Here is a 27,011-nt window from a genome sequence, read left to right on the forward strand (position 1 = left end):
TAAATTTGAGAGGATGCTGGAAGTAGATCCCAGAATCCAGGAACTGCCTGAACCCCAGCTACTCCAGGGACCTGGTTTGCTATTGTAGTTATCAGAACAAGCTCTTTTTATCTCTCTTTTATCTTTGCTCAGTCTACAGTTTGGTTTCATTGTTTATTAGTGAGGGCAAGGCTTCCCCATAGGAAACGGAAAGTACCTGTCCCTCTTCAGGCAATAATCCCAGGCAAGTATTCTTGACCTGTATTCGTCACACACCCATCCTTAGAAGAACGTGTGTGGGTGGGTGGGGTGGGAAGGGTGGTGGTGGTAGAGAGGTTCTATGATTGCACAAGCTCAGGAGAGGAGCCCACTGCGGAGGAGGGTTTCCCAAAGGGAGGGAGAATTCTGTTGCCAGGAGATACAGATTTCTATTTTTGGGAGATAAAAATGTCACAATTATAGTACAATATGTGACATGCCATAAGAGAGATAATGTTTGAAACACACTTCATCACCCCCAGTACCTAACATCACATTTGGTAGACATTCATGCGTTTTTGATGAATGGATGACTCAGTTCCCCCAGCTGGTTGTGAACGCCCTCGTTTCTAAACTGGCCTAGATATCAGCTGTCGTCTAGTTCTGTAGGTTGTATTAGAGGTTTTCCGTCTCCGTATGTTATTTTTCCTCTAATTCGGAGGCAAAGCATGCCTGAGACAGAGCCAGGCAACAGGAAATCTCAGCCCAGGAACCAGAGCACAGAATGCTGTATAAGCCGGTGACAATACCGATTACGTTCTGGGTGACCCATGTGGCCTTTTTGTTGAGGCCTTCAGAAGGACACAAAGGCCCCACCGACAGACGCGACCCTCCGTGGGGAGGGAGGCAGGGCCCCGGGGGCGGGGGCACAGCGGGGGCCCCAGCCTCGGGGGCGTCACAAGGCACAAAGGAGACAGCAGGGAGGCGGCCGCGGGCGCCTATCTTCGCTCGCCAGCCACTAGCAGTTGCGGTTACAGACCTGCAGCTCCCCCTCCCCCACCCCCTCCCCACCCAGGCCCGCCCGCCTTTCTGTCTCCTCTCTCCCTCCGTACTGGACGGCCCGGGTCCATTTCCGGGCTCCGGATATTTGGTATTGATCGGGGCCGGGGGCGCGGGAGCAGGTGGCTGCGGCGGGGCAGCTGGGCCGCCGGGACCGGTCTCCCGCCGCCTTTGTCGCCAGCCCTTCCGAGGCGGCCCCTCCTCCCCCAGGTCGGCGCGCGCTGCCGGCCGGACTTTGCGCCGCGTCGGGCGCTGCTGCTGCGCGCGGGGCCGCGCTCGGGGCCGGCGGCGGCGGCGGCGGGGAAGCGGGCGGCGAGGGGCGGCCGGGACCCCGGCCCAACATGGCTGAAGTTGGCATCGACCAGTCCAAGCTGCCGGGAGTCAAGGAAGGTAGGGGCCGGGGTGCGAGTCGCGTGGGGCCCCTCCCCTCTCCCAGCCCCGCTCTCTCCCGGCGGGGACGTCGTCCTTTCGGTCCCCGCGGCCCTCGTCCCTCCTCCCACCGCGGTGCCCTGGCCCTGGTGTCCTGGACGGGGACAGAATTGAGTTCAGGCTCTACTGTGGTACCTTGGGCAAGTCCTTACGTTCTGAGCCCTCTTTCTCCTCTGCGAGACGGGGGGAAAGAGGATAGCACCACCCTCAGCAAGTGGTTGTGCAAATTGGTGAACGCTCAAGAGCTGGGTAAATCTGACTTATTTGTGTCCTTAAAAATCAAGGCCCAGCCTAGCTGGCGTGAAGGCTAGGAAGTGGGGAGGGGTTGACATTCAGTTCCTTGTGGAGCCTTTGTTTTGAAACTTGAGTCTTTCCCTCCTTCTCTCTCTCCACTTTTTCTAGTCCAGCGTCTGGCTGGCTGACTTTCCCACCTCCCTCAAGGTTTGAAAGTTTAGTCTTGGCACTGCCCTGCGCGGGCGGACGGATCGGAAGGTCCTATAAGCATTTTCTTACAAAAAGCAGGGGACGAGGAGGAATAGGGGACCAACTGGTGACCTTGATTTTTAAAGGCTCTTTATACTGATGCCCTGAAAAATTATGGCTGATTAGTACTGGACTGGTTTGGTTAGCAGTAGGTAGCCCTTTGACTTCCCTTCCCTGCTCTTGATCGGCTGCTCCAAGATCTAGCATTTTTTGTTGAAATTTTGGGTGCTGGATCACCTTAACCTTTAGTTATCTTTGGCTATTCTTTGGCCCTAGGAAGCGTGGAAATCCCAGAGTGATATCTGAGCTTGCAAAGGTTATCTTTGTTGTGAATGTCATCTCATCTGAGCATTGTGACTTGTGGTGTCTTGGGAATGTGGAATTGAAAATAAGAATTTTTGTTTTCTTGGAACTGCATGTTTCATTGACAACTTGATTTGACTCTGATGGTCTTGTGATTGCCCAGGCCCACCAAGTAAGCTTGACTGCTTTCTTTCCCGGAGAGTTCCAAACACAAAGAGAGTCGCTGGTTTTATAAAGAATTTTTAATGAGGCCTAGCCTGTCCTATTGTTCCTGAAGGGTATTAGAGTTTAGGCTGGAGATTTTTCAACCTTTCAGTTTCCTGCAAAGCTTTGGTAAAGATTTAGGCATTCACATGTAAATGTAATTTTCACTGCACTGTCCTGACTGGTGCCTGAGTGATAGGAAAGGCAGAGCTATACTTTGAAAGTCCTAGTCTCTGAGATTGTCTGGTTGTCTTTATTCTTTTGAGTATGAGTTTTGTGGGTGTGTATGTGTATATATGTCCGTGTGTTGGATGTTTCTAAAGAAAAAGTGACCCTGTGTAGTGTATAGTGCTTCCTTGGGGTGGGTGATGAGTAGAGTGAGCATTGGAGTTCAAACACAACTCCATGTAAAGTGTTAATCCTACTGTGCTGTGATTTTACCCAGCCCCTTGTGTATGTTGATGACCTGGGACAAACTTGAAACTCACTTTCTGTATATGCATTTGTATGACTCTTAGGTCTTCTGGTTTCTAACCAAGACATGAATGATTTATTTTAATACATTCTTTCTCAGGGGGTTCAACAAACACTTTCCATCTAAAAAGGCAAGATGTTTCCATTCCTACCCCCTGGAATTTTAACACATTTGAATTGACTTTCATTTTGCATAGTGTGGTGTTTGGCAATCCAGTTTACATTTCATGGGAAAGTGGTAAAGAAATTTGGTGTGGCTCTTTGATTAAGTTAGAATTAAATATTGATTGATTTTGAAGGTGGTTAGAAATTGTTGAGAAGATCATTGTCTTTGTAAGCATCTGACTTTTCTGGTTCCAAGATTCTCAAAGGAAATGATGTATTAGGCTAGGAACGTCCTAAATAGTGCTGTACTTTTTGCTCTGGGAAGTATTCAAATATAATAAAGTATATCTTTCTCTAATGTAACTCTTCATTATAGCCTAATAACTCCTTAACAATGTCTTTGAACCCTAATTTAAAGAGAATAAAGCTGGTGCCCATGTTTTGGTAAAACATACACATTGAGATTGTTCTTAGTACTGAAACTTCCAACTCAGTTTGAAAAGTAAATTTAGTGGTAAATTGTTTAATACTGTGGCATAGGTTTTTAACCTTTGTTTTTAAAAACCTGTCTCTTCCACTTCTCATTCTAAATTCTGGTAGGTTTATATGCAATTACAATTTGGGTCATGGAGTTGATTTCCAATGTCGTGGGTGCCTGTTGCTTCCCACTGCCTTTTCTTTTGGAGGGGTTGGGGAACCCTGTGACCTTTGTCCTGAACATCTCAACAGAGGTCATGGGTAACAGCTGACATCAGGGAATATTTTAATATTAAAATTTTTTCTTTTCTAGGTTAAAATCCAATGCTTGCTAAAGATATCCATCATTGGACAGACCTTTAAAAAAAATAAAAAAACAAGACTACAGCAGTGTTTTTACCTTGGGAATCTCTTAAAATAGGGACAAAGGGACACATTTGAGTTCATATGTAGGGGAAAGTCTAGCTAAATGTCAACACACATTATTTCTGGTTTAAAAGCATATTTGTAACATATGTACACTTTTTTGTAATGGAAATACTGTTGCCAGTGTTTAGGAATAGTCCTTTATTTCTTCTGAAATATTTGAACTTCTACCCAACTATATTTGGAAATAATTCCCAGCCATTATTTTTTAAATCAGATGTGTAACTCAAATACATCATGCAATTTGTGGATATTAGACATAGGTTTAGTCAGGTTCCAACAGTATTCTGTAAGTCTCTTAGTTTAGATCACAGCTGGGAGTTTGTTTTTCTGAAAAGGAAAGTTGTTCATCAGTTGACAAACTTTGATTTTTGGTCAATTTTAGCTTCTTTGCTGAATTTTCTTTCTGAAACAACAGTCCAGACCCCTCACTTTCTTTTTGCTCTCTCCAGTTAGTTTTCCATACCACTACTTAATTGGAGTTGCTCATTTACCATCATAATCTTGTCCTTTCTCCTATCTAACAAACTTTTGACACATAAAGTGTTGGTTTAAGAGCTAATATTCAAAACCATTTCTAGTCCCTTTTAAACTTTTACCAACTCCTTTGTAATTTTATAGCCTTTAGAGTTTTCCCATTTTTAGCCATTTAGCACTATACACCAACTTCCCATCAATTCCCAGTGCCAACCTTCTTTTTTCTTCTCTTACAGCAGTAAGAAATGTATTATGTGTTATGTGTTTGTACTAGTCTTCAGATGGAAACGGAAAGTTGTACCATCTCCAAAGTTGGTTAACTGTGTGTGCGTGCACATCTGAAATAGTGCACCTAGCGAATTACTCCTTGGAGTAAGGTAGCTGCCTATTCTGAGAGAAAAATCTTCTTTTGTGAAAGATAAAATTTAATACATTTTCAGAAATATGTCTGGAAAGCACTGATTCATTTTAGGTCCAGGACATCCCGGTGGCATAATGAGGTGAATTAGATAAATGGCACAAATCCAGAGTTTTAAGGGGAAAAATACAAAATTAGGTCTGGTGCAATAAGTTAGCCAAATTTTCTCCGGGATCTAAAGCATATCACATGCACACTAGGCAATAACGTGAAGGCAGTGTCTGTGAGATGTACAGCATATGGCTTCAGGGCAAACTGATTTTCTCTTTTCTTCAAAATGCTACAGCACATTTTTTTGTTACTGTTTTTTAAATGAGACAATGGCTGGATCTCCTTGAGTTGGGAGGTTTGTGTGGTATTTATCTTTTTTTTCCCTTTTTTGGCTTCCGGTCTTTGGCATAGCCAGCAAATATGCAGCACATATTTGCATATGTGAGTGAATGAGTGCATGTATTATTAAATGCTCCCTGTTGGTTCAGGAGTCATATCTCTGGCATAGTAATTCTTTCATATTCCTTCCCATAGTATAAGCACTGAAAGGGCAGGCAGGGATCATGCCTTTTAACAACGAGGATCACAGATTACAATGCCAGAATTAAATTTATAAAACTTTTTAATCTTTTTTCTTTTTTTAATTTTTTTTTTTTTTCAACGTTTTTTTTTTTTTTTTTTTTTTTTATTTTTGGGACAGAGAGAGACAGAGCATGAACGGGGGAGGGGCAGAGAGAGAGGGAGACGCAGAATCGGAAACAGGCTCCAGGCTCCGAGCCATCAGCCCAGAGCCTGACGCGGGGCTCGAACTCACGGACCGCGAGATCGTGACCTGGCTGAAGTCGGACGCCCAACCGACTGCGCCACCCAGGCGCCCCTTTAATTTTTTTTAACATTTATTCATTTTTGAGAGACAGAGCGTGAGTGGGGGAGGGGCAGAGAGAGAGGGACATACACAATCCAAAGGCTCTTTGCTGTCAGCACAGAGCCCAATGAGGGGCTTGAACTCACCAATTACGAGACCATGACCTAAGGTGAAATCAGGAGTTGAACACTTAATCTACTGAGCCACCCAGGTACCCCTAATCTTTATTTTTGTAATGTTTATTTTTTCATAGGTGCATCTTAAAAGTAGAATTCATCCCCCAAAGATATGTATAACCTAAAAAGAAAAAAAAGAAAAAGAAAAAAGGAATTCTGTGCTCTTCTATCCTTGGAGATAATCATTATTAAGAATAAAATTTCAGTGAAAACACCTTTAACAAATGCTCTTTTGTGGGTTTGATTTTTATTTGAGTAATAGTTTTAATTTTTTCCTTAAGTGCAAAGCAACATTTCACAATTTGTAAGCTGGAAAGAATCTTTGACACATATTTAAAAAAAAATGTTTATCTACTATGTACTACCTATTGTGCAAGGGTAGTTTCACAATAAAACATGCCCTGTAGTGATGCACGTGGTCTTCACTGTGGTGAACAAGCAGTTGTGTAGAGTTTAGGTGTTGTTGTAAAGAACCCTCTAAATGCATATTGCACCCAAAATGCCTCTCACATAAAGGGAAAAAAAGAATCTTCCAGTTAGTTGGTGTATGCAAAAATGCAATCCTTTCTTAAATGAATGATTTTTTTTTAAATGGATATAGCTGTCATTTGTAAAATAAAGAGTTTTTCATAAGCAGTTTTTAAACACTAACTTTTTTTTTTTTAAAGTATCGATTCTTAAAGGACAACTTCTTCCATGTGTGACACTGTAAAGTTAATTGATATTTAATCAAAGGATCTCAGAGTAGAAAGCATTAAAAACCACTGATCTAAGCCAGCCTTCTCATTTTCCACATGAAAATCTGAGGGCCAGGACAGGGAAGTGAATTGTACCAAAGTGCTGAGGTTAGGTAGGAATTGGCACACTGGGGACTAGAATTTGAAACATTTAAAACTGAATATTTTCTCCTTTCCCACCCTCTCCTTCCTCTCCCATTTTCTCCCTGACTTTCTCTTTGTTTTCCCCTCCCCATTGTCATCTTTTTCTTTTATTCTGTAGATACATAAGATTATTTTCTAATGTGTTCCTTAACACTATATTATATTTAAAACAGAATGAAAACAATGACAAAAATTTCAGAGATGTTTTGAAATTATTTTAGGGATAATGTTTGATATGAATGTTAATGAGTTAACATAGGCTTTATTTTTTTAATTAAAACTTTTTTTTTTTGGTTTTATTTTTTATTTGTTAAATGAATTACTGAGGGAACTGTAGGAGGTCACAGTCCTGCCTCAATATTCTATCAAAAAATTGCATGTCTTCTCTGCTATCATCAGCCCAACAGGGCTATAACATTGAGAGGCTTGGACACTTTAAACTTATTAGGGAAATAAACTCAAAGAAAGCCATAGCCCACGTTGTTTCCACAGTCCTGGTCAGGGGTTCAGGAGTTTTTATTGAGATAAATGAATTTTCCTCTGTGACAAAAAGCTATGTGATATTGTGTTCATAAAGAAAGCATTTATAGATACCACAAAACCTTATTAACCTCTGTTTGAAATCCCAGTTTTCTAAGTACGGGAGCATATTTCTAAAATGAACCACTGTGACCTTTGGGGGGAAAAACAAACCTGTCACAGCTGTATTTGCAGTTTCAGAAGTAGCTAGTGGACGGTCAATTGAATTAATATTTTTAACTGATGACCGAGTTAAAGGTGTCCTGTGCTTCAAAATGTAAAATTAGGATACCCTAGATCTTGCATAAGACCTACAAAGGATAATTGGTTTTTATATTCAGGAGGACCTTGGGGGATTAGTTACACCATTTATTCCCAGATGTTTGAATTTAGAAACCAGTGCATAAGGGTTCCCAGATATTATGTTTAGAAGACATGACAGATGGGTGCCTGGGTGGCTCAGTCGGTTAAGTGTCTGACTCTTGATTTCTGCTCAGGTCATGAGCTCACGGTTTGTGAGTTTGAGTCCCTCATCAGGCTCTGCACTAACGGTGTGGCGCCTGCTTGGAATTCTCTCTCCCTCTCTGTCCCTCCCCTGCTTGCACTCTCTCTCTCTCTCAAAATAAATAAGTAAACTTAAGAATAAAAAGAAAAAAGGACAAATGCACACACACAAAAACAACCATTTATTTTCCTATTATTTCATTTACAAAAAACCCCCACATACATTCATGTATGTATGTATACGTATGGTAGTTGGTAACCATACACTGATATAAAAACAGTGAAAAGTTTCTTATAAACCAGAACTAGGTGTAATCTGTTATTTATATATCAGTATTTTTTTCTTTTTAGTCAAATTCATTGAGGTCTAATTTATATACAGTAAAAATTCATCCTTAATTTACAGTTCTGAGTTTTGACAAATATGGTCTTACAATTATTGGAACAATTAAGATCAGAACAGTTACATAACCCCGAAACTTCTCTACCCTTTTACCTGTCTCCCACTAGCCATTGATTTATTTTCTGCCACTATTGTTTTGCCTTTTCAAAAATATTGTATAATTTAGATCATACAATAAGTAGTCTTTTGAGTTTGGCTTCTTTCACTTGGCATAATATATCTGATACCGTATTGTATGTATTAGTAATTCTGTTTCTTTTTATTGCTGAGTTCCAGTGTTTGGCTGTACCACCGCATGCTTATCCATTGACTTGTTGAACATTTGAGTTGTTAACCACTTTTGGTGGTTATAAATAAAGACACCATAAATATTTGCATAAAGGATTTCTTTGGGAAAGCACCTATGATGGGATTGCTGGGTCATATGGTGAGTGTATGTTTAGTTTTATAAGAAACTGCCAAACTGTTCTTCGAAGTGGCTGTACCATTTTGCATTCCCACCAGCAGTGAATGTGAGCTCCAGTAACTCTGCACCTTTCCCCACAGTTTGTATTGTCAGGGTCTTTTTTTTTTTTTTTTTTTTTTTTTTTTTAACTTTTAGCTATTTTAATAACTGTATAATACCACATGTGGTTTTTAGTTTGCATTTCTTTAATGACTAATAATGTTAAGTCTCTTTAGTCTTATTTGCTATTCTTACATGTTTGTTGAAGTATATGTTCTAAGCTTTTGCCCCTTTAGAAAAAATCAGACTGTTTTCTTGTATTGAATTTTGAGAATTCTTTATATATTGTAGCTTCATGTCTTAATGTCAGATATTTTGCAAATGTCGATGGTTTTTAAACATTGGTGCAACATAAGATGTTCATGTTGGGAGTTTTACCATAAACACATTCCTGGTCCTCCTAGATATCAACTGAGTTTCTTGGAGACAGTTCCAGGAATCTGTAGTTCTTATACCCAGATTATATTATACTCTTGGACTTACATAATGGACATTTGTAATATACTGAGAATTCTCTGGCCACCCTAGTGAAGGAATCCTCCCTGCTCCAACCTCTCACATTTTTGTATTGGCAGCACATTTCTCTGTCAGTGTTCAAGAATGAGCATCATCTTTTCCCCCCTCTAGTAATTGAAATTTGTTCCTCTAAGGTAGGGATCTGCACACTGTGGCCCATGGGCCAATCCAGCCTACCCACCACTTGATTTCATACAATAGGTAAGCTGAGGATAGGTTTTATATTTTTTAACAATTGAAAAAAAAAGAGGAACAAAGATTGGTGAAATATGAAAATGATATGAAGTTCATATTTCAGTTCCTATAGGTAAAGTTTTGTTGGAACAAAGCCGTATTCATTGTTTACATATTGTCTGTGGCTGCTTTCACACTTTAAAGGTGAGATGAGTAATCGTGGCAGAGACCATATTAACAGCAAAGCTTAAAATTTTTACTATCAGGTACTGTATAGGAAAAAATAGTGGTTTCTTTTGAACGGTTTTTGATGAAAATTTAAAAAACTTCCTTATTTAACCTTTTCTTGATACTTCAGTTATCACCATGAGCATCAATTATAACTTTACTATGTTGGTGCTGTTGGGGACTGTGGCTGATGGAACTCTTAGGATAGTGTATTTTATATTTGTAGTGACTTTTAAAAACTTAGACTTATATCCTGATTTTTTCTTTATTCTTTTAGGAAGAAAAAATTTACACTCCATATATACTTCTGGGTATTTCAAAATTGATTGTATAGATAGATGCCTTATGTAAAATAAGAGTATGTCATATTCCAGCTCTGAAGAAGGATCTGTGAGCTTTCATGAGTAGAGGGCATGAGTAAACAGATTGAACTTTTTAAAAAAGTTGGCTTATGATTTTTAGCTTTTTACTTATACTGGCTTTCTTCAAAATGTGTTAACTGACATTTGCATGAAGGAAGTGTTACTTTGTCTTCTTAGAAACTTGTATCAGAAGTACCTAGGTTGATTTACCACTAAGCTTTGAAGGCTTAATGTGTGATGAACATTTCTAGTCTCGATACTGCTTCTCAGTTACCAAATACTAGGGGAGTCTCCACTGGACTTTTTTGGCTTTCATTTTTCTAATGAGTCATAAAGGCTGAGTCACTTTCCATTAACTTTACTCCAGGACTTTTAACTGTATATAGTAAAAGTGTGAGTGGTTTATAAGGGTGTCTGTCTTTCCCTCCTCACTGCCTCCCCATCAATGACTTTTTTTTTTTTTTTAAACTGGGCTATATAGAGAAGTCCATGATTTACTTTATAACATTTGCCAGCATTTGAGTAGCACCTTTACATCAAATGCTTTAAAATGTTAGTTGTTTTTCTTTACGTCTTTACAATATAGAATGCTAGGATTGGCAAATACTGTCAAAAAGTCCTTATTGTCTAGATGGGAGACCTGAAGTAGATAAAGAGAAGAAAGAGACTTGATTAAGGTCTTTGTCCCCCGCATCTGCACTTACTGAGTTTGCTCTAACATTTGGGCCAACAGCCATTTGAAAAGAATTGTTCATTCTCGGTGTTTGTATTTACAGATCACTTTCTGGTTTTGCCTACAAAAGTTCCATTTTCCTATCTTTGATTGCTGGATTCTAACTTGACATGATTGCTTCTATTGTTTTCTCAGGTTTCCATGGTCCCACGTTATTATTTCAGATTGGGCTTTAGTGTACCCGCAGAGCATTTCTTCTTTTCTAAAATTTTTATAGTTACCCGATTAAAGCCTCATAGAGCTTATCTTCCAAGGTCATTTTAGCTATGTGTATGTTGGAGGGGAGAAACTAGAGGTTTAGAAAATGGTTAGGGAGCTACGGATAGATGCCAGTTTACCATGCTTTTACTGTGGACACCCCTGAAGTTCCGGAACATGGTTTCAGTGGTTTCTCGAGCTCCCCAAACTAGGATAATTACTAAACTTAAAGACAGGATAGCCAAATAATTTGTAGGCCTAACCCAGATACTTTGTGATTAAAAAGTGCAATTCTGTTAATTTTACGGAATAGATATATACTGGTGATCACATAACTAAAGGAGACATTGCTGAAATGCCCTGAGCAGTTGGATGTGATTACTGAGTGAGGTCCTTGTCACAAGACCTCTTCTGAGTGTGTGAAGTTTTCATTGGCACTTAAAACCTGAAGGGTACCTGTCTGTCATAGACTGTGTTACTCTTAATTTGTTTTCTGTTTTCTAATTGATTACTAAGTAAAACATGAAATCAGCTCTATAGATTATAGAATAGAAATCATGAGGGTGTCATTTAGCTGTTCATATTTGGGTTTATTGAAATTTTATTTTTATTTAGTTTTCTTTCTGTTCCCTGTTTATGGGTTCTGTCTGTATATTCCTCCCAAAATGTGGAACAGATATTGGAAAGATTTGTGCCAATTCAGAGGAGGTAAGAAATACAGACATTTGATTCCTTTTTACTTGGCAATATGTAATATACTTATCATTTTCTTCTTTCTTTTAAATGGAGTGGGCAAGGTGACATTTTTACTCTATATACTTCTGCTATGCATCTTTTTAGTAGTTGAGCTCCTCCTAGAATTATTTTGTAGTATTTGATCTAGTTTACTGATACATTAAGTAATTCATCCCAATTGAAATCAGACTTGTAGTATACAATTTAATTTAATCTTAATCGGACTGTCTTCTTTCTAAAGGAAAATACCTTGAACCTAGACTTGTAAGACCTGGTTTCACATCTCCTGTTTACCACCCATTAGGTGTAAGGACTCAGAGATAACATTGTGTCTCTAAGTTTTAGTTGCCTTATCTGTTTTTTGGAGAAAATATTTACTGGGTTTGTGATTACGGTTAACTGAAGAAATGGATATGAAAACATTCTGTGAAATGCGGTGGTATACATTCAAGCTCTTGATAATATTATTGTTCAAGTTGTCCTGTAATACTTTTACTTTTAACCTTCTTCCAGACCGTTGTTCCTGTGAGTCCTTATCCCTCTGCCTAGAGTTTCCTTCTACGCTATCCAAATATAGTGTGGTTTTTACACCCCCCACCCCCACCAGGCCTAGGTCAAGTACTCATTCTCTCTTGAGTCTACCCTACTTCATTTCTGTGATTTCTCCAACCCACTTTGAACTACTTATTTCCTTAAGCAAAATGATTCATTCTTTGTGTTAATTTACTCATTTTCTCTCAGAAAAAGACTGGTGGCTGGCTGATCTCAGTATTTTGGGGAGATCGTTACACATAGGAGATACTCCAGAAAACTTGTCAGACTATCTGACAGCTTGTGCCCAGGGGGCAAACTGACCTGAGTTAACTAACCTGACTAATGACACTAGAGTAAGAGCTATGATTATTTGCATTCATTCACTGAGGTAGGAATAGAGGACTAGGAATAAGTCAGTTTTACTTTTTGCTGTATGATTTTTTTCCCCCATTTCTCAAATTTTTGTAGGTTGATTGGTGTTAAGGTTAAGTCAAGGCCTGAACATACAATAGTCTCCTTTGGAGGCAGTGATCTTACCTATTTATGAATTAATTTTAGTTATGTAAGACTATGCTAATGTGTGCACATTTTCCAGGAATGTTATATAGTGTCATTTTGTCACTGTTACTAGAAGTGTTGGGTTCTGTTCAGAATTTTTATGTTTACTATTTTCTCTCTAGATTTATTTTGATATAAAGGGAGCAAGGGTCTTATGAAGCTTTACCTAAACAGAGCAAACATAGAATGTATTTTTAAAGTTCTTGATTATAAGGGGAGATAATTGTGAAGAATCTGAAAGTTTTGAGTTGGAGACTAAGATGGATGTACAGATTGCAAACTTGAAATGGTTTATGATCAAAAGAGGGTGGAAAAGCATGAGCAAGAGTCAACTCAAGAGTGTTCTGCTTTGGGCATGGATATACTCTATTGTACTTATTTTGGAATTGTTTTCTAACTTAGGGCACACTGTTTAGTCTCTTTCAGTTTCATATCACATAGGAGTTAACACTGCTTTAAAAATAGGCAGTGCTGCAAAAAATAAATTTATACTTGTAGGCAGCCATTTTTTCAAATGTTTAAAAAATCGCCCAAATAATTTTGACTTCTTAAAAACCCAGTGAGGCAAGTGAATCCTCTAGAATAGAAAGGATTTGGATAACTTGTTTTCCTGTTCACAGGTGCAGGCTGTCCCTGATTTTCTTTCAGTTCTCTGCAGGGTAATTGCATGTAGAAGGTCCTGAAGCTAGTTTCAGTAGCATTGCTGAGAGAAATCCAAGGCATTTAGGAACACATTCTAGTTGAACTTAACATTTGGTGATTTTTAAAAAAAAAAATTTAATCTTGATTTATTTTTGAAAGAGAGAGAGAGAGAGAGCAAGTGGGAGAGCAACAGAGAGGGAAGGAGACACAGGATCCAAAGCAGGCCCCAGGCATTGAGCTGTTATACAGAGCCCAATGTGGGGCTCAAACTCACAATCTGTGAGTTCATGACCTGAGCCGAAGTTGGATGCTTAACCGACTGAGCCACCCAGGTGCCCCTGAAACATTTGGTGATCTTTAAGAAGCCTTCTGAATATGGAGTGTGCTCACTTTTCCAGGCTGTACTGTTGTTATCTGGCCTCACTTAAGCCTTTTAGTAAATGACACAGTTCACATTTGTATTCATTGGACAGTAAGTGACTGATAACATGGTCTCATTTTACCCTGATACTAAAGGCTCTGAGAGAACTGCTAGTTAAAACAGGAAAAGACTACTTTTTTTTTTTTATAAGGCACCAGATTGAGTGGAAGGTTATTTTAAGATTTATTGGTGGTTGAAGCTACTACACAGATGAATAAAAGCAGATGTTTGCCATTTTGTATGGTAGAAATAGTTAAACAATCAACAACGTTGAAGAAAGCAGTATTTGGTGCAGGAGCGAACACAACAGTCATCCTATAGGGTAGTCTTTTTTACAGGCTGTGATTTTCACATTTTAGATGATGTGTTGGTGTCCAAGATACAAATGTATATGAGTTACCCTGAATCAACTATATTTTATGCAACCCTATGTCTTAAGTTGGATGAATTCTTAGAGATAATTTGTACTGTTTCCTTACAGGTCAGGACATTGAGGTTCTGATTTGGGAAGTGACTTGTCAGAGGTCACTTGGTGAGTGGGTGACAGAACCAGAACTAAAATTCTGACAGGTATCTGGAATTAAGAACAGAGCTCTTTGTACTTTAATTTGTGTGTTCCTTATATGCTACAGTAAAGCCATATTTCTATAAATTGGGCAAGAAATATCCACATTTCTTATAGGAAAGATACCAAAATGGCATGTGGATTTGGCAGAAAGCTTTCACTAGAGCAACTCAAAGAATAGAAATTAGGAAAATCCGTCTAGTTTTAGGCATTCACTGTTTTTAATCTACGTGTGAAGGTGTTTATATTTTGACTGGCTATACTTCTATTCAGTGGTCTACCCTCCTATCATTCTTGATGTTGATTAAACTGTAATTACATGACTTTCTCATATAATTCTACTTTGCTTTCTAACTCTGGACATTCAGTTGAAAAGAAAAGTTTGAAGTGATGGAGCTTATTAAACATTTTAGACATACTGATTTTCCTTTAACTTAGGTCCACAATATGTATAGGAAACATATTCTCCCTCAGTTGGACATAAGAGGTTAGAAAGAGCTATAGAAATGTAGTAACTGTTAACAAAAAAGAAATGTAGTAACTGTTGATTACATTTTAATTCTTTGGTAGAAGAAGAGGAAGTAGTGTTTGCATATTCTGTTATGGATTCTGTACTAGACAAGTGACTAGATCTGTGTTAATCAGTGGCTTAGTTAGGGGACCTGACTAGATGAAATACTTAGTAGAACATAACTAATTGTAATAATTCATTAATTCTGATGATGCCAATAATAATAGGTTCCACTTCTTGAATTTCCTTTTATTGAGTGACGGATGTATTCCTTGACCCTTCACTTATCTAATTTATTTCTCAAGAAGTCCATTCTCATTTTACAGGGAGGAACCTGAAGCTCAGAGATTAAATAACTTGCCCAAAGTCTTGTAGCTGTTAAGCAAACAATATTTGAATCCTGATGTATATAGCTCCCGTTTGTTTTTTTCTCTTTCTGAAACACTTTTTAAATAGGACAAATTCAAAGTCGGATAATGTTATCACTTCATATACCCTGTTTATTTTTGTAATTATTGAAGACATCTCAGCTTCCTCCTTATTGGAATTTGCCTCCAAGCTTTGGTTTGTGCTTCTTTCGTCCTGCACCACCAGCTGAGTTTCCAGCTTTCTTTGGAATAGAGGACTATCCAAAGTTCACATCTAACTTAAATACCACTGAAGTGAATAGAAATTTTTCTCAAAAAAAAAAGAAAAAAATAGGGGCGTCTGGGTGGCTCAGTCAGTTAAGCGCCAGGCTCAGCTCAGGTCATGATCTCATGGTTCGTGGGTTCCAGCCCCATATTGGGCTCTGTGCTGACAGGTCAGAGCCTGGAGCCTGCTTCGGATTCTGTGTCTCCCCCCCTCTCTCTGCCCCTCACTCACTCGTGCTCTGTCTCTGTCTCTGTCTGTCTCTCTCAAAAACAAATAAACATTAAAAAAAGATTAAAATAATAACAAAAATAAAACAACAACAACAAAATAACCTGTATGATGAACTTCATAGAGAGCCAAAGTGGTTGACAGAGTCACTTCTTAAACTCCTTGCACAACTCCCTGCTGTCAACATAGGAGTTCTCCATGTGTGCTTTGAAATATAGGCTGACTTCTTCTAGTTTACTGGTGGATTGCTTCCTTCTTCTGTGTAGACTGTATTTCTAGGAAATCTGATTTTAATGTAAGCTTACTTATCTTATAATTAGGAAGATAAATCTCCTCAACTTCTGGGGAGGCATTCTCCTAGATTCTAAGAAAGTACCCATGATCTCAAGATATATTATAGAAAAACACATTTCTAGTGGGTAAACATGACCAATTATTGAGCATATGGCAGCATATCAGAGTAGAATTCCAAAAATCTCAAGATTTACCCATTTGTTTTTTATTCATACTTTTAGATTTATATAATCCAATATTACTGAAATGTTGTAGACTTCTGGCAGATGGTTACCAGAGTGAAAGTGTGAGTAGTACAATTTGCTTTAAGGGAGCAAGATTCTAAGAGAATCTTTTTACCATGTCTACTTAATCCCATGACCACTACTTGAAATAAAGTTTTGGGGGGCAATTTTGAGTATTACTCTTGATTTCTTGAAATTGAAATGTGTTTACTAATCCTAATAGGAAAAAAATGCTAAAGTATCTACTTGCAGAAGAGAAGTTGAAAGTGGAAATATCTGACTCAAGGGTAAACAGAATGTGCAGTAGCTAGTACTTAAGGAAACTCTTCTTGTCATATGAAGCCAATAAACCAAAATGGTTTTCTTTCCTTGGTGTAAACTTGTACTTAAGCTGGGTTGGATGTGATCTTTTGGGTTTTAATGGGCATGACTGGGTTTATCCTACAGGGGTTTAAGGAGATGGGTGGCTTTTCTTTCTAGGCTAAGGCAAACAGAGAAACCAACACCATTTGAGGGCTGCCAAACCATCTGAGGGCTTGTTTAAGTGCCAGGAAAAGTGCCATTCAAATATTGGAACAAGAGAAGGTCGGAGTTTCTTTAGGGATACGTGCAATCAAAATAAAAGCAATAAAGTCTTACAGTCTGGATATTCTTACTGGAAATTGGCTTTGAAAAAAAAAAAACAAATCCTGTCTGCTACTGTTTATCTAAGGGTATTTAAGTATTTTGGGTATTTTGAGGACTGTTTGTGGTTATCAAGGGTCTTTTGTTTTCTACATAGAAAGTCTGACTATCTCCATCAAAATAATTTGTGAATATGTATTTTTAAATATATACATTTCCTGCAGTACTCAAGTCCTTAACAGTGGTCGTTATCACTCTGTCATTTCAGGTGAGCAAACGTAAGTTATATTACTTTGTTCAGGATTATTCATCTCGTGAGTGTTAGAGCCAGGACTGTAATCAAAGTGAGAGTACTCTTGGTTACACCATACAGTATCCTTATGCAGTGAGTATTCACTGAGTACCAGTGTTCTGTGTAGTGTATTGGAGAAAACACTGTGTAAAGAGTTTCATCGTTTTCTAAGTGTAATTTTGCTAGTCTTTTTATGGTCAAATATGAAATTTTATAAATCCATTTAAAAAGTAAACTGAATCATTTTAAAGCAGGAGTTATTTCTTTTAAATCTTTTATGATATCAAAAGTAATTATTTATTTAGCTGCTGTAAATTCATATATTCCTGAATTGTTCTGAAGTGGAGCACCCATGTAAAATACAATTGTTCTTTAAGGAATTCACCAAAGATAGTAAACTTAGGAGAATCATCTCCATTTTTGATCAGTTTTATTTTCAAGGTCATTTGAGATTCACAGGTACACATTGGCTAATCAGAATGCAGAGTCCTTCAGTAAGTGTTTGGTAAGTAAGTATTAGCGATCTGGTGGGTTTATTCAGTAGCAGGTGTATTTCCCAGAATTTAATTGCTTTAACTGTATTTAAAATCAGTTCACTTGCCTTTCTAAGTGGAGCTTTGCTCCTTTGTTTCTGTGACTATATGTGCACAGTTGCTGTAGAGCAACTTTTGATTCTTTCACTCTGGTGAAGTTAGCAAAACTACCATCGCTTTAGGACTAAAGAAAAAGAAACAGGTGAAATACCATACAGGAATTGTGAAGATAAATCAGTGGTTAACACAAAACCAATAATATATTCAAAACCCTTTCTTGTCCATACTGGTAAAATAAGTTACATCTGTTGGCCTAAAATACTATGTGTGTGTGCCTGTGTGTGCTCATACACACATACACAAATGATTGAAATGGCTTTAAATGCTACTGAGTAGTCTAGTTGTCTAAATTATCAGTAACCTATCTATCACACTGTGATTATTGTTTAGAGCAGTGCTGTCCAATAGAACTTGTCTGATGGTGGAAATGTTCTATATTCCACACTGTCCAAAATGGTAGGCATCAACCCCATATGGCTATTTAGCCCTGAAAATGTGGCTTGTGAGACTGAGGAACTGAATATTCAAGTTTTAATTTTAGTTAATTTGAAGAAATTGCTACATGTGAGTAATGGCTACCATTTATATTGTGGGGAAAAACAAATTGTGACCCTGGTGGATGGAATAATAATGATGAATCAATAGAACATACAAATTTGGTCTAGTTTAAGGCAATCTTTTCTAACATCTGTTCCAATATTGGATGTTGTGGATGTACATCATATGGGGTTTTGAAGGGTCTTACTCGTGGTCACTTGGTAGGACTGCAAGGACAGAAAGAACCCAAGCGCCAGTTTGTTGGGAACTCAGATGAAGTGACCTCTAGGTTGAGCTCATTTTGAGATTAAGGGATGCTTCTTGAGAAGAAAGGAAGCTCAGTTTCAGGGATTTGCGTTGGTATCTAGATCTGCCTTTTCTGAAAATAGATAAAGTCTGAGTTGTCACTTTTCTAGAGCAACTTTTTTTGTTATTGCCAACACAGAAAACTTTGGCTTCAGAGTACCAATCCACAAAGCTGATGCCTGCAAACCCAGAAAGCTTGTGAGATTGTGTTTGTGGGGTTTTTATCCTTTATGGTAACTTGAGTCAGATACTTCCTTATGGAAAGCTTTATGTGACAGTTCTACCAGGATGAGTCAATACTGCCCTGTTTCCGCCCTGCCACCCCTCCCTCTCCCCCCACCCATGTTTTCACTATTCCTCTCACCCTCAATCTTTTGCTCTGTCAAATGGAAATTCCTGACTCAGCCATTTTCACTTTTCCAATAAGTTACCCAGTTACTCTGTGGTCTCTGATAATGATGTAGATGGTTTGTGATATTAAAGTAGTACTTCTGATTTGGTGACTTACATTATCTCAGCATTTTCAGAACCCACTTGCCTGCAATCTAGTGTGTCTGTGGTTAGCTATAATATACCTACTTGCCAAACTAGTGGTTTGGGTTACTGGGCTTTTCATTTAACTTCGAATTTGGGGGATTAGAAAAAAAAAAAATAACTCAGGAACCTATTTTAATAAATTGCATCAGAGTGAAATGTTGGAATTATATTAATTGTTTTGTTTTTTAAAATGTCTCCTTACTGTGCTCAGTCTTGTGCTTTTGTTGAAGATGTGTGTGCGTGTAGGCACACGTTTAAAACTCATACTTGAACTATTGATGATGTCCATTATGTAACTTAGTGCTTCCTATGTAAGTTCCAGCATGACAACAGTTTAGTTGCATATTTGCTGCTAGTAAAACATTTCTATCCAGTGACGAACTGGTGTTATTTCTTTTTTTAGGTCATGAAAACTGAGCAACTTTTCATATTTCCCTGCTTGCTTTGGTTCTCAGGAAGATCAGATACAAATTTGGGGACTTATATAGACTTTATTTTTGCTAGCATACTTTTTCCCTTAATAACAATAACAAAAAACTTTCATTCTCAAATGACTCAGGACACTAACTCCAAGATTCTGAAAATTCCTATCGGCACCTTAGCATACATTGCATTCTCTGCTTCAAAATGCCACATTCATCTTATGCATCCTGCTGGGTTATTTAGCTTAACACGTATAACCTCATCTATATTGTCATTTTTCATAGCCTTGGGGTCTCATCTTGGAAGTACCACTTCATTGACTATGTGATCCTTGGCATTGTTATTCCAACTCTCCAAGCCATCATTTCTTCAGAAATTGAGTGATAATGTTTAATTGTGGTGTAAAGCGACCAACAGTTGACCACCTGCCTGAATGGACCGCCTTTATAGATATTCTAGGATTCTTTCAGCTTCTATCCATTACTATACATATATTATAATATATCCAAAATTTGGGGGGTGGAAGCAGAAACCCTTTACTGTCATTTTAGGTAATGTCGGTAGACATGCAGCTCCTTAGCCTTTTTCAGGTGTGCTGGAAGGTGAGGATGGCTCACACCTGCAAAAAATGCAATTTTTCATGGTATGTCATTTGTATTAATCACCATTTTTCTTAGGAGCCCTCATTTCCACATTTATTTGAAAATCATTATCTCAGGCCCTGGGATAAATGTTGGAGAGAAAATGATCCATAATATTTTTCCTGCCTTTCAAGGATCTTGAATGTATGCTGGGGAAACAGATGGGTAAATTAATTATAATATGATTAGTGCTACCGTAGTATATTTACTATATTCTGTGAAATCACTGGGGGAAATATAGCATAGGTAAATCTGCTGGGTGTGTGAGAGTCCATTGTGACGGTTTTGGTTTTATTCTATAAGATTGGATTAGTAGAGAAATGACATTAGAATGAGGGTTTGAAGACTGATTATGATTTTTTTAGATAGTGGAGAGGTGCCTCAGATAGATAGAACAGGTTTGTGCCCTGCCCCCGGTGTGTGTAATTGTGACTGAGCTTCCTTCAACTTGCAGGATGCTCCCATTCTCTGTGTCCCATACCCACACCAACCAACTAAAACATAAACAAAACCCAGTAACCATAAAAATCCCCAAATAGTTGAAACATTGGTTAATGATACTTGACTCAATCACTTGTACAAAGTGTGGATGAAAGTGTTTGTCTTTCAAAAAGGAATTGTAGAAGCCTGTGTGCATTTTTCAGGTAGTTTAGTAAGGGGGGGGGGGTGGTAATAATTCTACTAAAGATAAATATTCCAGAAACGTGGATCTGATTTAATGATATTATGCGTCTCTTATCAGAAGGATCCTTTATCTTCCAGACAGATGGAATAACCATAGTATATGGGATAGAACAGGGGATTTGGAGACTTGATCAGAATAATAGCCCTGTCATTGACTACTTCGACTAGGAACAAAGTAAATGAGGATGGAAGGCCTGTGTCATTTACTAGTGTTTTGTCAGCCCAAATTAGGTGCCACTCTCCTCCTTCTGTCATACTGTACTTGGATTTTGTTAATTTCAACAGGATGGACATCTAGGACATTAAAAGTCAGAGAAGGAGCAAAAGTTTCAGTTACCCTTTATTCCCTAGTAAATTAATTGTTCAGACATTACTGAGATCTTATTCCCATCGTTTCAATTTCCTGCCTGAATGGGAAGTTTCAGTTGTCAGAGTGGTCAGTGATTCAAAGCTATGTATGCTATTTTAGGACTCATAATTGTGGCAGATGGTTACGAGAGTGTCCATAGTCTATAACTGAGCATACCTAAGAAGCTCCCGAGCTGACGGTGGTAGTAATGGGGGGGGGTGAGGGTTGGTTTTGGTGTTGTTCTTAGTGATGGTGATATTGATATCCTCTTGGTCCCTATATAGGTAAAATTTGTTGGGGATGAAAATGTCAAGGACTTGGCATTAGGATGATAGCTGTTCATAGTTTTTCCTGCATTCTGTTCTCTTTTACTCAGGCAGTTTTATTAGAGCTTTAAATAAAGAAAAGAGACCCTTCTTTAATAAATTAGGGAGACATTCCTTTTGAGGGGCAACAAACAAAGGCATAGGGGTTTACACATGTTATTTCTTTGTACAAATTGTCTTTAACATCTCTTGGACACATTATTCTGAAATTTATTAATACTCTCTTTGCAAATGGAGAAAATCTCATTGATACTGGATGGAGAGTAGGGGAGATGGGGCAAGCTGGTTAGATCCCAAAGGGAAATTTTCCTTGGAATTTTCCACCGTTGTCACACACAGCTTAGGGTTTTTCTTGCACATCACCCAGGAAACACTGTGAAATGAAAAGAACTTTTTATTGCCCTTGTTTTTTAGAATTGAATACAGGCTGACTGTGATTGCCAGAGACTTATTCTTGGGAGACAGTGAGACAAAATAAACAATATCCCCCATTTTATTGCTCTATTTTGGGCCCTGGAACCCACCTTCTGAGCACATGTGCCATCCTTACCTAAATTCTGTTGTATCCACAGTTTCAAACAACCTAATGCATATTTATTTTATTTTATTTACTATTTAATAATATCAACTCTTTTCTTACATAGTGAAATATAGACTCATTACTTCTTCCAGGCTTGGTTTCCAATTCATTTGTTCATTTGTTGGGCAATCTTGGTCAAGTCACTTTATTTCTCTGAGCCTTAGTTTTTTCATAAATAAAATGAGAATATTGGTAAAACCTTTACCTTCAGGTAATTAGGAGGAATGTATATGAAAGTGCATTGTAATCAATAAAGTGCTATATCAATGTCAACTGTGGCTGCCTGTCATTACCAAACTTTTCAACATAGAATATGTGTCTGGAACATCATCCTCATTCATAGAGGCTGTTTTCATGTGTACAGAACAAAGGAAAACAAGTATCATCCCTGTTCTCAAATCAATGAGTATGTATTCCATCTGTTGCTAATAGCATTCACACAAAAATAGGATAATTCACAAATTATACCAGGACATAAAAGGCAGTACAGACACAGTTGAAAGAAATAGTTGCTAGTGAATGTATTATTAATCCAGGCATTTGTATGTGGGTGGAAGCTTGTAAAGACTGAGTCATAGGAATTGTATTTTCAGAAAGTTTGGGGTGTGAGTACAAGAAGGACAGAAGGGGAATGACTTCTTCACTCTTCTGGTTTGTGAGAGTCACTTGCCTCCCCATCTAGAATGCCTACTCCCTCTGCCCATAGGAATTTTAACCTTCTTTTGAAATTCATTCTGTATGTTAGCTACTTTAAGGTTTCTTGATATCTCTGAGTCACTGCTATTACTTACAACTACCTCCAGTTCATAGCAAGCACATTTCCTCCATTATTTATGCCTTCAAAGAGTTTTCTGTAGCTCTTTATAGCATTTATCAAATTATATTATGTTTATGTACCTTTCTGGCATCTCTACTTTCGTGATGGCTTGGAAATGACTTATTTATCGCAAGAGAGCTCAGCAAATGTTTGTTGAATGAATGCGTTTACTAGGTACAAACTATGTCATTTGTGTATTTAGGGGGATCCACAAATGAATGAAAATCATCTTTTTCTTCAAGGAAAATGGATGGGGGGAGAATATATGTGTGTGTGTGTGTGTGTGTGTGTGTACACACACACACACATATATATTTTTCAAATATATATCCTGTTTCCTATTTCTGAAATTTGCTTGGTTTAATGTAAACTAAATCATTGTATACTTATATGTATATATATGGATTAAAAAACACTAAAACAATTTCATTTAGTGGGAATGGAGAAGGTTTCTAGTTTTTATTTAAATGATATCTGAAAGTTTTACAAGTCTCTGTAATTCTGTTGTAACAACAGAGCTTAATTCTATTTATAAAATTGTTTTCTTCTTTTGGCTATGGAACTTTCACTGTTTTTTGACTTTATTGACCAGTGTTTCTTCATTTCTTTTTCAATTAATGAATATCTATTGAAGTCTCATTACATGCTACATCCAGTGCATATAGAATTGTGTGGAAGGTACAGAGATTAGTCCCACAAGGTCCCTGCCCTGAAGAGTTTGCAACTGGTCACGGAGACAGCTGTCTATTTGCGTTGAAGGATAAAATGTGTTTCTTTCTGTTGATGCTCTTCAAAAGCAAGGAGGTGGAGTTGCATGATTAGTTTTCAAAACAGACTTAGCTACCATGCCTTAATTTTGGGGAAAATGTTTGGGGTCAGAGGGAGGAGGCTTACAGGACCATTGAAGTTTGGATGGGAATGGAGAGGAATGATGGAATGGCTCTAATGGCAAGATCGGCTTGAAATTTGAGTGAGTGAAAGTGAACATGGGAGGGAAGAAGTCTGAGAAGTGGGAGGGTAGGCATTCAGGGTCCAATGATACAGCTTAAGTGTGCCTGCAGGGAAAGGTGGTGAGATGAATTGATGCTGTTTATCCTCCTATACTGCTTATACTGTTTACTTCAAAGTAGAGTAGATTAGGGAAGGAGAAAAGATCCAGGCTCTGAATTTGGCCTGGCTATGAAATGTTTTTTGTAATTCCCAGTCTGGTTACTGATTTACAAAGGTGGCTGGATGTGTGGTTGTTTTCCAGCTTGTGTTAAGAGTCATGATGCAGAGTGTACAGAGGCACATCTAGAAAGGAACTAGAGTGGATGCAGAAGAAACTGGAGTGAATACATAATACTTGGCATAAATGAGATCATGCATTTGGAAGTTCTCAGTAAACTCTGAAATGCTAACTCGGTGTATTGACAATACAATTCTGTGTATGAGTGTGTGCACTTCCTTTAGTCATTGAAGATCTTCTAGATTCTCTTCTCACTCACACCCTAACCCATATGCGCTGTAAGAAGATTTAGGATCAAATAACAATGATACTTCATTCTTGCTGGTTAAATACTAAGAAGTCACTGAGAAGAGTCATTGTTATGGTAACCAGTAATTCATAAACTCCTTGCACCTGCTGTGATATGGCAACTATGTCTTTATGTTTATGGTTTAGCAGCATATGCTATTGATGGAATTAAAGATGTGGATTTAAAAAGAAAAAGTTTGTGTTGTAGAATTTTAAAATGCAGTGTGTAAAAAATTACAAAAAACAAAAGAAATACAGAAAACCCAGGGTGCCTGGGTGGCTCAGTCAGTTGAGTGTCTGACTTTGGCTCAGGTCATGATCTCACAGCTCCTGATTTGGAGCCCTGCATTGGGCTCTGTGCTGACAGCTCAGAGCCTGGAGCCTGCTTCGGATTCTGTGTCTCCCTCTCTCTGCTCCTCTCCTGCTCATGCTCTGTCTCTTTCTGTCTCAAAAATAAATAAACATTAAAAAAATTAAAAAAAAAAAAAAAAAGAAATACATAAACCCATGATCCTGCCACCCAAATTTAGTAGATGTTAATATTTGCCTTATTTGCTTTAGTCTTCTCTGTTTTGTTTGTAAATCAATAGAACATCTGATATAGCAAAGGCACTCCTGCTCTTTGACTCTCTTTGTAGATGAGCACGATTCAATTCTAAATTCAGTTTGTGTCAGTGCTGTATATTAAAAACATATTTTTATTACAGGTGTATGCATCCATAAACATTATGTTTTAATGTTGCACTGACTAAAACAAAAATATAAAATTATTGCAGTTCTTCACATGATTATCCACATGGAAACCTGCAATAATTTTATAATCTTTTATTCAGTATGACCTTAAACATGTATAAAATATATTGTTTGGCATAACTTTCTGCCTTGGTAACATAAATTGAAGTGGCTTTTAAGTTTTTTTGACCATAATCTGCAGGATGTTGTATGTTTTACAGTGTGACCTAATACATATATACAGCTGTGTGTGTGTGTGTGTGTGTGTGTGTGTGTACACGTATGTTTGAGTTTTATGTGAGTAAAACTGAAAAAGTTTCTCCATTCCATGGTTTCCTCGACTGTGTGTTTTACTCTGTTTTCTAGCCTATTCATTTCTAGACTTAGTAAATTGATTTTATGACCTAATAATAGGTTGCCATCCATGATATAACAAATATTAATCTCAACAATTAATCTAATCTTATCTAAAGTTAATACGGGACATTAGTATACAGACATAAGCCTTTGCAGTATAATAAAAGTGCTTCAAATAATAAAGCAACCTAATAAAATAGCATTCTTCTGCACAAGATTTGATTACATTCATTTTGTCTAATTCATTCTGAATGTTTTCTGTTAATTAAATCCATACATATCTTAGCCATTTGATCAATTAATATTAATTCACTAGGCATGTTAGGGAGTGCATGTTAGTCAGTATAGAATATCTCCTTTCAGTCTGTTGTGACCTCTTGGTTTGCCTGGAATCCCGGAGGGCTGTCATGGTGTCAGGAAAGGAAAGAGCTCTTGCTGGCTCAGATACTGACTTATAACTTGTCACCAACAAACTGTATATAGCCTTGATAACTCTTTTCTTCCGTCTGGCCCTCATTTTCCTCACCTATTAATCAAATGAGTTAATTAGCTCATCTTGAAAGCACTTTCATTCTGTGAAACATAGGGTAGCTAGGACCTGGGCCACAAAGTTGTTAGAATTTGCTGAGAATATATCAGATGTAAAAGAACAGGACTTTCTCCTGGAATTACAAGTTTTGCAGTTGCAGGAAGTAAGCAGGCCATATGTTGTTTAAATGGTTCTTGGGCAGAAATGATTCCCCAATTGTAAAACCATTTCAGAGTAAGCTTAATGTCTCTAAGATCTACCTACTTTTTTATTGTTATTTCTCAGGGACAGGGCTGGCTATGTCAATGTATATGTATGTGAGCATATATAAGTGCTAAGAATGGCAAAGGATTGTTTCTTTATTCCACTTCAGTTAAATGTCTTCATAGGCAAATTCAAAGCTGCAGAAAGAAATCTATAAACTCTGGTAACTTTACGGGACAGTTTCACGAGTCCTACATGTTGTAGTAGTTTGTGGCTTTAGGGAATTTTCCTTTTTCATGTGAGTTACATGTTTGAAATAGAGTAAGAACATATCACCTAAATTACATGTCCTTCATACAAACAAAAGGCACGTTTCATGATAAGAGTTCTTTATAAGTATTGTTTTGTGTATGTTTGTTTTAAGAAACAGGAGTTTAAATTGCAGTTTGGGGTGGACCTTGGAGACCATCTCTTCCCATTTGCTCCTAAAAAGATAGGCCAGAGAACGTTCTTGCCTGAATCTCCAAATCGAGGTGACAGTAGGGGCAGGTTCCTGTATCCTCTAAGCTTCCCATATCCTTTTGGTATGCAGATTCTTTTTAGGAAGCTCTACATTTACCGAGACCTAGGGGAGCTAGTTCTAACTCCTGTCTGAGGGTGTGGTCCCATTAAAGAAGTGATTATCCTGAAATAGAAATCTGTTCCTACCCGAGGGACTAATAAAGGTGTGTTTTTCCTTAGGGGCAGCAGG

General features: G+C 37.9%; 1 protein-coding gene across 1 annotated transcript in view; it reads left to right on the plus strand.

Moving 5' to 3' along the window:
* The first annotated feature begins 1,050 nt into the window (after positions 1–1,050).
* The window catches only part of CCDC50 (coiled-coil domain containing 50), a 64,760-nt gene continuing 38,799 nt past the window's right edge, over positions 1,051–27,011 (plus strand). Inside the window, exon 1 of the mRNA XM_086675004.1 lies at positions 1,051–1,407. Coding sequence (XP_086531130.1) covers positions 1,359–1,407 — 49 coding nt within the window. The 5' untranslated portion in view covers positions 1,051–1,358. The remainder of the gene's footprint in view (positions 1,408–27,011) is intronic.

The sequence above is a fragment of the Puma concolor genome, chromosome C2 (genome assembly GCF_028749965.1).
Source record: "Puma concolor isolate L17-30 chromosome C2, mPumCon1.1.hap2, whole genome shotgun sequence".
Classification (NCBI taxonomy): domain Eukaryota; kingdom Metazoa; phylum Chordata; class Mammalia; order Carnivora; family Felidae; genus Puma; species Puma concolor.